General features: G+C 43.1%; 1 protein-coding gene across 1 annotated transcript; it reads right to left on the reverse strand.

Moving 5' to 3' along the window:
• Window positions 1-5,594: 5,594 nt before the first annotated feature.
• On the reverse strand, window positions 5,595-13,673 carry LOC138971794 (neuroglobin-1-like). The gene is made up of 2 exons (XM_070344609.1): window positions 12,594-13,673; window positions 5,595-8,928 (listed from the first exon to the last, which is right to left on the reverse strand). The coding sequence occupies exons 1-2, from the start codon at window positions 13,023-13,025 to the stop codon at window positions 8,728-8,730; spliced, it is 633 nt and encodes a 210-aa protein (XP_070200710.1). The 5' UTR covers window positions 13,026-13,673; the 3' UTR covers window positions 5,595-8,727.
• Window positions 13,674-13,987: the final 314 nt, after the last annotated feature.

Raw genomic sequence — 13,987 nt, forward strand, 5'->3', positions numbered from 1 at the left:
TGATCGATCTGGCGCAACCTGAGCAAACTAATTAGCCAACTTCTTTCCAAAATCGTCACTTAGAATACAAAGGCCGGCTCCTAAGTGGCCCGGAAACCCCCGAACCCCCCTCCGGATCCGCCCAGTGTGTGTGTGTGTGTGTGACCCATGACCTTCTCTAAATTCTAATCGTTGCGTTTGCATGGTAATAAAGTTTTAATACTGGATATGCCCATGAAAAAATATCATTTCTTGTTCATGTCATTGTGTGTGTGTGGCCAGGACCGTGACTTCTGCTTGCCTCGACGTCTTCAGAAAAGACACAAAATGCCAGCAGGCGTATGTTCTTGGAGCACTCAGTATGCCGTCATCTGCAAACAAATCAATACAAATTATTCAATTGTGTAAATAAAGAACAATCATTACATTTAGTCAAGTTTTGACTAATAGTTTTAACGTAGCGGGGGGAATCGAGACGAGGGTCGTGGTGTATGTGCGTGTGTGCGTGTGTCTGTGTGTGTGTGTGTGTGAAGAGCGATTCAGACTAAACTACTGGATCGATCGTTATGAAATTTGACATAAGAGTTCCTGGGTACGATATCCCGGACGTTTTTTTCATTTTTTCGATAAATGTCTTTGATGACGTCATATCCGGCTTTTCGTGAAAGTTGAGGCGGCACTGTCACGCTCTCATTTTTCAACCAAATTGGTTGAAATTTTGGTCAAGTAATCTTCGACGAAGCCCGGACTTCGGTATTGCATTTCAGCTTGGTGGCTTAAAAATTAATGAATGACTTTGGTCATTAAAAATCTGAAAATTGTAAAAAAAAAATAAAACAAGAAGGGCAACGCCCATACGACTCACATGCTTGACCTTGACATGGTCAAATAACTAAACCTAGCAATGACATCATACACTAAGAACTGCTTTACACATTTTTCCTACCAAAATACATGTGACCTTGACCCAAGGTCAAGGTCATCCAAGGTCATGCAACACAAAGCTGTTAATTCAAGACATAGGAAGTACAATGGTGCTTATTGGCTCTTTCTACCATGAGATATGGTCACTTTTAGTGGTTCACTACCTTATTTTGGTCACATTTCATAAGGGTCAAAGTGACCTTGACCTTGATCATATGTGACCAAATGTGTCTCATGATGAAAGCATAACATGTGCCTCACATAATTTTTAAGTTTGAAACAGTTATCTTCCATAGTTCAGGGTCAAGGTCACTTCAAAATATGTATACAATCCAACTTTGAAGAGCTCCTGTGACCTTGACCTTGAAGCAAGGTAAACCAAACTGGTATCAAAAGATGGGGCTTACTTTGCCCTATATATCATATATAGGTGAAGTATTGAATCTCAAAAACTTCAGAGAAAATGGGGAAAATGTAAAAAATAGCTGTTTTTTAGGCAACATTTATGGCCCCTGCGACCTTGACCTTGAAGCAAGGTCAAGATGCTATGTATGTTTTTTGGGGCCTTGTCATCATACACCATCTTGCCAAATTTGGTACTGATAGACTGAATAGTGTCCAAGAAATATCCAACGTTAAAGTTTTCCGGACGGACGTCCGGACGGACGTCCGGACGGACGGACGGACGGACGACTCGGGTGAGTACATAGACTCACTTTTGCTTCGCATGTGAGTCAATTATAAAACGATCCAAATTTACGTTTATCTTATTCTCCATTATTTTCTGATTCCAAAAACATATAAATATGTTATATTTGAATTAAAAACAAGAAGGGCAAAGCCCATACGACTCACATGCTTTACACATTTTTCCTACCAAAATACATGTGACCTTGACCCAAGGTCAAGGTCATCCAAGGTCATGCAACACAAAGCTGTTAATTCAAGACATAGGAAGTACAATGGTGCTTATTGGCTCTTTCTACCATGAGATATGGTCACTTTTAGTGGTTCACTACCTTATTTTGGTCACATTTCATAAGGGTCAAAGTGACCTTGACCTTGATCATATGTGACCAAATGTGTCTCATGATGAAAGCATAACATGTGCCCCACATAATTTTTAAGTTTGAAACAGTTATCTTCCATAGTTCAGGGTCAAGGTCACTTCAAAATATGTACACAATCCAACTTTGAAGAGCTCCTGTGACCTTGACCTTGAAGCAAGGTAACCCAAACTGGTATCAAAAGATGGGGCTTACTTTGCCCTATATATCATATATAGGTGAGGTATTCAATCTCAAAAACTTCAGAGAAAATGGGAAAAATGTGAAAAATAGCTGTTTTTTAGGCAACATTTATGGCCCCTGCGACCTTGACCTTGAAGCAAGGTCAATATGCTATGTATGTTTTTTGGGGCCTTGTCATCATACACCATCTTGCCAAATTTGGTACTGATAGACTGAATAGTGTCCAAGAAATATCCAACGTTAAAGTTTTCCGGACATCCGGCCGGCCGGACGGACGGACGGACGACTCGGGTGAGTACATAGACTCACTTTTGCTTCGCATGTGAGTCAAAAAGGAGGGAGACTTAAAATGTATCGAACGTTAAAGTTTTACGGACGGACGGACGTCCGGACGGACGTCCGGACGGACGGACGGACGGACGGACGGACGGACGACTCGGGTGAGTACATAGACTCACTTTTTCTCAAGTGACTCAACAAGCTCTGAAAATTAAAAATATAAAAATTATTATCAAAATGAAATTTTCGAAATCAATTTAAAAACACTTTCATCTTATTCCTTGTCGGTTCCTGATTCCAAAAACATATATAGATATGATATGTTTGGATTAAAAACACGCTCAGAAAGTTAAAAGGAAGAGAGGTACAGAAAAGCGTGCTATCCTTCTCAGCGCAACTACTAAACCGCTCTTCTTGTCAATTTCATTGCCTTTGCCATGAGCATGAGCGGTGGACTGACGATGCTACGAGTATACGGTCTTGCTGAAAAATGGCATTGCGTCAGTTTCATTCTGTGAGTTCGACAGCTACTTGACTAAATGTTGTATTTTCGCCTTACGCGACTTGTTTTAATATTACAACAAAAAATTCATATAACTGTAGTCTTCACCAGAGACATCCACTACACTATCTTTAAATAAAACTGCCGTAAAAAATTGAAATACTATAAAACTTACCCCCACTCAGATCTATTTGGGATTATTCAAGTTTCAACCATGAAACGATGCCGGTTTGGACAGATCTGCTAGTTTGCCGCTGAAACTGAAATCAAAGGCGATCTTCAGAACTATTTCTAATCTTGCATTTGTGATTAATATAAAATACTGATCTTCCCAATAGAAGCTGATGTGTATACACATGACCAGGACAAGGTATTTTGTTACAGGGCATTTACGCAGACGTCGCAGTTCAAAATATCGTTTTAGATCTGATTTTGTACAGCAGCCTGTGTGATTCAAAATCGTCTGCCCTTTTTCGGTTTAACATTTTATGGACGATTCCTATGATACTGCTCAATCATAACTGATGACAAATTCAGAAACAGATGATGGTTTCATGCAAGTAGGCTACAGTAATGTTTCGTTAAAAATCATAAATGTCAAGCCACTCGTCGATCATTCACACTCAAAGAACCCAAGCCAAATCTGCTCTGGTTCCGAGCAGCTTTTTCCAACTGAGACCCTAATTGTTACGCATCTGCCGCGAAAAGATAGACCACAAACAAGCGGCACTGTACCATGCTTTCGTTTATGTTGCTAAACAGATTAAATGTGCATTGTAAATGTGCTTACAGCAAAGAAATGCATCCTTACTTACCACAAAAATACTGGTACCACATTCATCGCACTTGTGTCTTCTTACCAAAACCTATCGATATGTTTGTTTACGATATATTGGTAATTACTAACCAATAACTATTTTTCAAAAATCTGAAATGACTTTTAAGAATCAAAGAAAGATTCGCTAAAACGATTGACTTCAGAAAATAAGCAATATTTTTCTGAACCATGAAATAACAAGAAGGGCAAAGCCCATACGACTCACATGCTTTACACATTTTTCCTACCAAAATACATGTGACCTTGACCCAAGGTCAAGGTCATCCAAGGTCATGCAACACAAAGCTGTTAATTCAAGACATAGGAAGTACAATGGTGCTTATTGGCTCTTTCTACCATGAGATATGGTCACTTTTAGTGGTTCACTACCTTATTTTGGTCACATTTCATAAGGGTCAAAGTGACCTTGACCTTGATCATATGTGACCAAATGTGTCTCATGATGAAAGCATAACATGTGCCCCACATAATTTTTAAGTTTGAAACAGTTATCTTCCATAGTTCAGGGTCAAGGTCACTTCAAAATATGTATACAATCCAACTTTGAAGAGCTCCTGTGACCTTGACCTTGAAGCAAGGTAACCCAAACTGGTATCAAAAGATGGGGCTTACTTTGCCCTATATATCATATATAGGTGAGGTATTCAATCTCAAAAACTTCAGAGAAAATGGGAAAAATGTGAAAAATAGCTGTTTTTTAGGCAACATTTATGGCCCCTGCGACCTTGACCTTGAAGCAAGGTCAAGATGCTATGTATGTTTTTTGGGGCCTTGTCATCATACACCATCTTGCCAAATTTGGTACTGATAGACTGAATAGTGTCCAAGAAATATCCAACGTTAAAGTTTTCCGGACGGACGGACGGACGGACGTCCGGACGTCCGGACGTCCGGACGGACGGACGGACGGACGACTCGGGTGAGTACATAGACTCACTTTTGCTTCGCATGTGAGTCAAAAATCGAAAACTCCGTTTGATCTTTTATTTTGGTAGATTGATGACAACAGCCGGAACTGAAAGTACCAGAACCAAAAATTAAGGGCATTAATCAGGTAAATTAAGAAGATTGTCGTTCCTGGCGCGCACTTCACATGTCCGTCAAACAGTGTCCGAGTGAGAGAAAAAAAATGTTTTTTCGCAGTTCGACAGTATATGAGGCCCTTCTTCATATCAAAGTGTAAAGGTTGCTGAACGATGTTTTTCCTTTTTGCTTGTTTAGTTACACTTTAAGTCGAGACACACACACAGACAGACAGACACACAATTAAAGTCTGCTGGACCCTTGTACTAGCGTACTCGGGGATAAAATATTTCTTTAAAAGTACGCCCGGACAGTAACGTAGATGGCGTTTTGGGCACTATTTATTGCTCTCAGGACTATGAAACACAACACAGCTAATGATGTAACAAGTGCTCAGCCACTATTACTATCAGTCGACGCGCGGTGATACATATTGCCCTAGCTTTGACCTTTTCTTGAGGGTCATTTACTGTCCCAATATAGGTCAATGATACCTCAGAGGACGTGAAACCCCAATAGTCAGCCAGTCAGTCTTGGGGGTATTCCGTACTTATAATAGAATACGGGTTATGGGACAGGTATCTAAGGGGTCAGTGAAGAATATGAGCAAGATGGTGGACAAACGATCCACTGTCCATATCACATACCAGTACACACTAACTTGAACACACACACACACATACACACACACACACACACACACGCACGCACGCACACACACACACACACACACACGCACGCACACACACACACACACACACACACACACCGTGCACACACACTCACACGATCACAGATATGATGGTGAAAAAAAGATTTGTTCAAGTCTTCAAATTAATGCAAAAAATCACACTTTCATACGCACATTATCGAAATAATAGCAGGATTCACAACCCCCAAGGATTAATTCAAACCAATAACAAAACCCTGTGACTATGTGTGTGTGTGTGTGTGTGTGTGTATGTGTGTGTTTGTGTGTGTGTGTGTGTGTGTGTGTGTGTGTGTGTGTGTGTGTGTGTGTGTGTGTGTGTGTGTGTGTGTGTGTGTGTGTGTTTGAACCCGTTCACATTTTGTCAATTGCTTTTAACCCGTGTAAATCCTACAGTTTGTACCTGACAATTGCAAATACATGTATGTTCACATGTCAAGTCTTATCACGTTTTGTTTCTACTGAATGAGTCACAAACCTGTTTTCACTGAATGAGTCACAAACCTGTTTCTACTGAATGAGTCACAAACCTGTTTTCACTGAATGAGTCACAAACCTGTTTTCACTGAATGAGTCACAAACCTGTTTCTACTGAATGAGTCACAAACCTGTTTTCACTGAATGAGTCACAATCCTGTTTTCACTGAATGAGTCACAAACCTGTTTTCACTGAATGAGTCACAAACCTGTTTCTACTGAATGAGTCACAAACCTGTTTTCACTGAATGAGTCACAAACCTGTTTTCACTGAATGAGTCACAAACCTGTTTTCACTGAATGAGTCACAAACCTGTTTTCACTGAATGAGTCACAAACCTGTTTTCACTGAATGAGTCACAAACCTGTTTTCACTGAATGAGTCACAAACCTGTTTTCAAAGACTTGAAACAAAATAATGTAAGATTTTCCTAAAATAGATAAAAATGTAATTCACTCTTATGGTCGTAATAGGCAGGTGGTTGTTATCAAAAGGTGGTCGCCAGGGTAAGTTCGACAGTATATATATTCAACAATAACAGATATTACACTTTTTTTCAATTTCATGTCAGAAACGTAAAATCTGAAATATCGGAATTTCCACATCATGGAAGCTCACGGTTGTACTCTCGGAACTTTCAGTTTCAACAACAAAAGGAAATCAAAACTTGACTAAATAAAAAAAAAAAAAAAAAAAATTCAGGTTGTCTAATATTCGTGACGTCACGCGAGGCTGACAAAAACCGCCCAAGTTGGCCCAATAAATAGCATAAGTCACTGAGCCAGTGCAAGACTGACCGGAAGACGAGGCGCCCTGTGGTCAACCAATATGAGTGTGGCCGAGTTGTATCGGACGACCACCTGTCCTAAAGAGACCAGCAAACAAGCTTACACGCCCCATAGTTTATGGAGCTACTCAAATTGATGTTCTCCCATTCTGTTTTTGTTGCATCTGGTTCGCCCTAGTATTGTAGACATTTCACTCTCCAGTGACAGACTGGAATAAGATGCTGTCTTTGTCATTAAGTTGACGATAAGATGGTAGACTTGTCCCAGGCATCCTTTAATATGGTAATACAGTGGAACCCCCCTTTTAAGACCTCAAACAATGTGAGAAAATCACGTCTTAACAAGAGGGAATCTTAAAATAGGGGTAGATTTACAGAGATTATGAAGAGAAAATCAGAGAAAACAGGGTCTTAAAAGGGAGCGAGTCTTTAATCGGAGGGTCTTAAATGGGGGGGGGGGGGTTCCACGGTAAGTACACCCTTTTGAGGTCTAAGTTTTCCTGTGGACACTGATCTCTTTACTAGCCAGGCACCCTGTCTGGCGCTGTGAGCCCATCTGGCGTTGTCTACAAGACGATGACAAGCCCATTATTAGAGGCGTGCAATGAGATTCCACACTCTAACAAGAAGAGCAAACGCTCGATCGAGTCACTTTCGCAGTTCTGAATATTATATGAGGCATCAGATGGACAGGAAGAAATTGCTATTCACAACACAATGCATACCTGAAGCATACCTGTGACCTTGAAAAAGGTCAAAGGTCACCAAAGCAGACGTCAAAGTGTAGAGGTCACTGGGAGTCACGTTCACATAAAATTTGAGCCCGGTCACTTTTATAGTTTCCGAGAAAAGCCCAACGTTAAGTTGTGTGTTGCCGAACAGAAAAGGCTAGTTATCTCCCTTGTTTTTCTGATAACGTTCGTAAAAGGCTACAGATGTAAATACTTTGATGTAAAGAATAATCCTACAAAGTTTCAATCACATCCGATGAACTTTGTCAAAGATATAAAATGTCTAATTTTTCCTTTGACGCTGACCTGTGACCTTGAAAAAGGTCAAAGGTCAACAAAACCATCGTTAAAGTGTAGAGGTCATTGGAGGTCACGACTAAACAAAATATGAGCCCGATCGCTTTGATAGTTTCCGAGAAAAGTCCAACGTTAAGGTGGTGTCTACGGACGGCCGGCCGGCCGGCCGGACAGACTAACACTGACCGATTACATAGAGTCACTTTTTCTCAAGTGACTCAAAAATAAACAGGACCATATCGATAGGCTAACTATACGGGTGTGTTCTCCTTCGTGAAGTGAATAATACGTATGAAGGAGGCGGTACGTGCGTCTAGGTCGTTGCTCTAGATCCATGTAGCGTTGTGAGCTTACGATGAACACGTGCACAGATCCCACGCTGTCAAGCTGGACAGGAAGGAGTGCACCGACAGCCCGACGGGAAGCCGATGTTCTTGTTCACCTTCATCAAGGTCATGACACGAGCAAAGCCGAAAGCTGACTTAAAAACGACCCTTATAGTGTGGACACTAAGCCTGTCCTGTCTCTCTCTAGTGACTTTGAACTCTGCAGTGACTGACCAGGAGACGATGTTCTCGTTCACCTTCATCAAGGTCATGACACGAGCGAAGAAGGCAGCCAAAAGCTGACTTATAAAGTACCCTTATATTGCGGCCACTCAGCCAGCTTTCCTCACTCTCACCAATGACTTTGAACTCTGACTAGAAGACGATGTTCTCGCCGAAGAAGGCCGCTGAAAGCTGACTTAGAAACGACCCATAATATTGTGACCATTAAGCCAGTTTTCCTCACTCTCTTTCTCTCCAGTGGCTTTGAACTCTCGAGTGACTGCACATGACTAGAAGACGATGTTCTCCTTCATATAGTGAATGATGCGCATGAAGGAGGCCGCTATAGTGTCACCAGGACCTTGAACCGTCCAGTGACTGACTAGAAGACGATGTTCTCCTTCATGAGGTGGATGATACGCCTGAAGAAGGCGGCCCAGGCGTCCTCGATGCTGTGGGCCCACCTGGCGTTGAGCGCGGGGTGGATGGCCATGATGAAGAACGGGATGAAGCAGTCCAGGTACTCGATGCGCACCGAGTGCTCCGCATGCCGGTCTCCCAGCTCGTGCATGAAGAACTCCACCTGTCGACCGAGGTGAGAGAGTGTCGGGCTCAGCGGTGGTGGTGGTGGTGGTGTGTGTGTGTGTGTGTGTGTGTGTGTGTTTGTGTGTTTGTGCGACGGTGTGTGTGTGTGTTTGTGCGACAGTGTGTGTGTGTGTGTGTGTGTGTGTGTGTGTGTGTGTGCGTGTGCGCGTGTGTGCGTGCGTGCGTGCAGAGGAATGTTGTAAAAACTGCTCGTTAGATACCACGTCACGTATCAAAGTAGAGCAACACTCCTTTCGATCATCATGCATTTCGTGCTTTAAAAAATCGTGGACAGCGCGCTAAAGTCTGCAACAATACCCAGTGTTGAAACTGCTGCTGTCATTGTGTGGGTGTCGCTGTGTGCTGCACGTGGAAGTTATGTTCCACTGACCCACATCATACCGAGTGTTAACCAGCAGGTAATGTCAATGATTTTTTTTTTTTTAAAGGAAACAGAAAAGAAAAGTAGGGCAATCGAACTTCGAGCGTTGGTTTGTGTTCGTTCTGGGTCACTGGTCACTAAAGTGATTTATCCTACACTGGTCACTAAAGTGATTTATCGTACATACGTGAGAGAGACACCCGTGAGATAATAATCGTTCAAATCACACGTGTGTATATCATGTAAATGAGGTCATGTCAAACAAGTCTGGCAGGGACCTGTTTTTTCACTGCTTATGGTGCCAAAGTCACCGAGACAAATGTCATTATAGAAACAAAAATTGCGCTCTCTAATAACCCTCCATGAATCTTTAGAACTAACACGTCACGCCACACTTTCAGAGTGACGTTTCTTTGCTTTGACGTAATAGATTGCACGAGGCTTTAGAAGAGATCGAGGTTCCAAAACAAGCGTCTTCAATTTAGCTGCCTCGACTGCAGGACATTTTCAGTCAAATACACGTAAGTACAGTATGACTTAAAGAAGGATGATAATGGAATGTTCAATCGATACATCTATTTAGTGTCTGTGCGTCTGTGTGTCTGTTCGCGATGCACGGCCAAAGTTCTCGGTGGATCTTTTTCAAATTTGGAGACCGTATTCAGCTACACCCCGGACACAACCTCATCGATGAGATATTTCAACACGTGCTCTCAGCGCGCAGCGCTGAACCGATTTTGGTTTTTCTCTGGATCCATTCCCAGTAACTCTTACTCATCTTCAATCAATCAATCAATCAATATGAGGCTTATATCGCGCGTATTCCGTGGGTACAGTTCTAAGCGCAGGGATTTTTTTATTTTTTTTATTTTTTATGCAATTTATATCGCGCACATATTCAAGGCGCAGGGATTTATTTATGCTGTGTGAGATGGAATTATTTTACACAATACATCACGCATTCACATCGGCCAGCAGATCGCAGCTTACTTTTCACGGCCTATTATTCCAAGTCACACGGGTATTTTGGTGGACATTTTTATCTATGCCTATAGATACAATTTTGCCAGGAAAGACCCTTTTGTCAATCGTGGGACCTTTAACGTGCACACCCCAATGCAGTGTACACGAAGGGACCTCTGTTTTTCGTCTCATCCGAAAGACTAGCACTTGAACCCACCACCTAGGTTAGGAAAGGGGGGAGAAAATTGCTAACGTCCTGACCCAGGGTCGAACTCGCAACCTCTCGCTTCCGAGCGCAAGTGCGTTACCACTCGGCCACCCAGTCCTCCAGTGTTTTCAGCCGCGTTTATCTCCCTTCCTCCGTGCGGTGCGCCGGCAAAGCCGGCATACACCAGGCATAGCCGGGTCCCCGGCGCAGCCGGGTATTCGGCTCGACTTCTTCCCGGCGCAGCCGAACCCGGCGAAGCGGGTATTCATCTAGTATTCCAATATGTGGCGAAGGACAGTACCGCGTATGTACTGCATAGAGAATGTGATGTCAACGCCGGACGACTAAAACTCATACTGATCATGGCGGCTGGCCGAGAGTGCATGATTGTGCAATCAAACGTCAAAAATAACAGGGATTCTGACATTAAAAAGGTTTCGATACATAAAAGTTATTTGTAATCTTGACTAAAATCAGATATTTTACACATATATAGATCTGGTCATTGTTCACCTCAACCGGGAGGGCGGTCTCGGAGAACAATGACTGTCTCGATCTGTGTAAAATGTCATATCTAAGTCAAAATCACGAAACAACATGTCATCAGAGACTGTAGAGTACACAGAGACGACCCAAGCGGTGCACAACAAAATGAGACAGGAAGCCCTGTGGCGCCACCAAGCGGAAGCGTGTATGTCAAGCGCGATCTTAAGATGGCGCAGAACCATATATGACGATCCGCAGAAAGCGCGCCCATCTCGAGATGGGCCAAGCCGTTTTGGACGGCAATCGATCGTCACATGGTTCTGCGCAATCTTAAGATAAGCAAAACAATGACTCGTCGGGTTTAAATAGAACCAACCAGAACCAACCAATCAGATGCGGCTTCAGGTTATTTGCGACCTGTATTTTCTTTTCATGTGTTACATTTAATGCATTAATTGTTATAAGTTTGTCTCAATGAAGAAATGAAAAAATAACCCAATCATGAACTCTAAAATATCGCTATTCTGTTCATGCAAAATAAATCACCTGCAGTTGAGTTTTCGTCTTTGCCTCTGGACCCTTTTAGTAATAAGTAGGCCTATGTGTGTTTCCAAGTGATCGGCAGATGGCGCAATTCTTGCTTGGTTTGCACAATCTTAAGATCGCGCAGCTCTATTCATTTTCGGAAATAATCCATTTTCTGCGGATCGTCATATGGTTCTGCGCCAGTTAAGATCGCGCTGATCGGCAAATGGCGCTTGACATGTATACTGCTCGAGACTGTAGAAAAAAGAAAAATGTCCATGTTTATGTAAAATGAAAATGGACATTAAAGGCACAGTAAGCCTCCCGTAAACCATCACAGAGCTCCCCGAGCGTCTAAATACAGTACAAGCATACTTCCATTTGAACGCTCACCGTGCGAACGGGAACATCCTGGCTGCTTTCTGTCGAGCGTGAGACATTTTCCAAGAATTTATTTTCGTGGACTTGGCCCTGAAGAACAATGGCGCCTCGTTTTTGCGCTGGACCTAACTTTTAAAATCTAAATAATAAATTGACAGCTTGTTACACAAACATTCTTTAATCATAAAAGAATTCGTTTTTCATCAAGACAAGATCAGAACAATTCGAAGTTGTGAAAGTTTAAAAAAAGAAAAGCCCGGAAGCAGGGTCACGCAAGGGTCGTAGCAGACGACGGCCCGGTTTATCAGTGCAAATCGCCGTTCCTCTCAACAGTCAAAAGCCATCGCTAGAGTTCTTGTGAACCACAGCCGTTGTTTCGTGCATAAAAAACGTGCTATTGTAGATAAGCTCACGTCGAGTCGCATTCAAATGACTAACAGTATGACGACTGCATTGTGAAAAGGGGGAAAACTGGATCACACGGGTTCACGATGGCTCAGGGGTAAGATAAACCACGCAAAAATAAATTCTTTGAAAATTGTTCGCTCTTTACGGAGGGCACCTAGGATGTTCTCAATTGGTGAGTGTTTAAATGAAAGGGTGTTTGTACTGTGTGTAAAAGCCTGACCGTATCTGTGATGGTTTACGGGAGGCTTACTCTGCCTTTAAAGTTGCCTTATCTTATTTTATCGTAATACGGTTGAAAGCAAGACCTCACCTGGTCGGTTCTGTCCAAGAAGCTGACCAGTTTGTCGACCGTGAGCATGACCCTCTCTACGTGGTAACTGATGATGGACGACTCTACCCCGTCAGTGTCCGTTTTCACTTTCACGAAGATGTTGCGGATGACCGGGATGGTCTTGAAGAGGTTCTGGAACATGACCGTGCCGATCCTGAACATGCTGGAACGCAGGTAGACCCACGACTCAACCACGATGCGCTTGTTGGTGGTGGTCAGCTCGGGCCGGTCGAAGGGCATCCCCCGACACACCCACACTGCCTGCATGGGGTGGTGCGAGGACAGGCGCCGCTTGTTCCGGCCGCTCGCCCATCCCCTCTCCAAGCCCTTGGCCTTGGGGCTGTGCTTAGCTTCGTCCGACAGGTACTTGGTGGTGGCACTCTCGTAGATCTTACTCACGCAGTTGCCCATTCACGCTCCGTTCAGGTAGGACTATATATGGGTAGCGGGATGGGTGAGAGCTAAGAAAAGGACTCGCACGCGAGAGTGTGATTCGGCTCCGCTGGCCTCACCACAAGGGTGATAGTGAAAACAAGACACGAGAGATTGTGATTTCTCTTTTGGGCTGGAAACAAGGGTGACAGTCAAAAGGACACGCGAGGCTTATTTGTCTAGATCCCAGGATCCCCCTCTTATATGGATGTCTTTTACAGCCCAAGAAGGCAGATTTTTTCTAAGAGTCCACACATTTTTCGTTGAAAAGATATTTACACGGCTTCTTCATCCCGGCGCTTGATTTCACCAACTCCTGCTCAGGGATTTCAAACCTTTCATAGAAGGTTGAGCTTTGAGAGCTTGTAGAAACCTAAGCAGAAGATTCAGTGGGCGTTATCACAAGTCTCTCAGATATTATGGAATTCCCTTCACTTCTCCAAGTTCAAGGTTTCCTGACTCCCGTCTTGAATTCATCTTCACCAAATACACTGAAGTATTCCATTGCTGGCAAACAGCGCATTGCCAGAAATGCATTCATGAAAATCCAAACGAGTTGTGTTTTACAAAATATGAAAGAAATGGTGTGATCGGGAGCACATGACGTCAAGATAGTCTGACGTCAGATGTTGAATTCAAGTCTCGGTCATCCATGTATAGAAACTGCTTTGCGTGGCTGACCTTGACATTGGAATGGGACCGATTTCAGCATCAGTTTTCTGGAAGGAGGCGTGCGTGCGTGTGTGTGGTGTGTGTGAGCGTGGGTGTGTGCGATTCCCTGTGCATTGCAATTCAGATGACAGCATACATATATCAGGACGAGGAAGGGGGGGATGAAGGGGGCCACTTGTCAAGCGATTCCTGTTTACAAATGCACTAACCCATTACTTGTGTCCCAGCAGGCTTTAGTAAAACTAAATTAATACCTACTGGAAGATTAC

The sequence above is a fragment of the Littorina saxatilis genome, linkage group LG7 (genome assembly GCF_037325665.1).
Source record: "Littorina saxatilis isolate snail1 linkage group LG7, US_GU_Lsax_2.0, whole genome shotgun sequence".
In the NCBI taxonomy this organism is placed as follows: Eukaryota; Metazoa; Mollusca; class Gastropoda; order Littorinimorpha; family Littorinidae; genus Littorina; species Littorina saxatilis.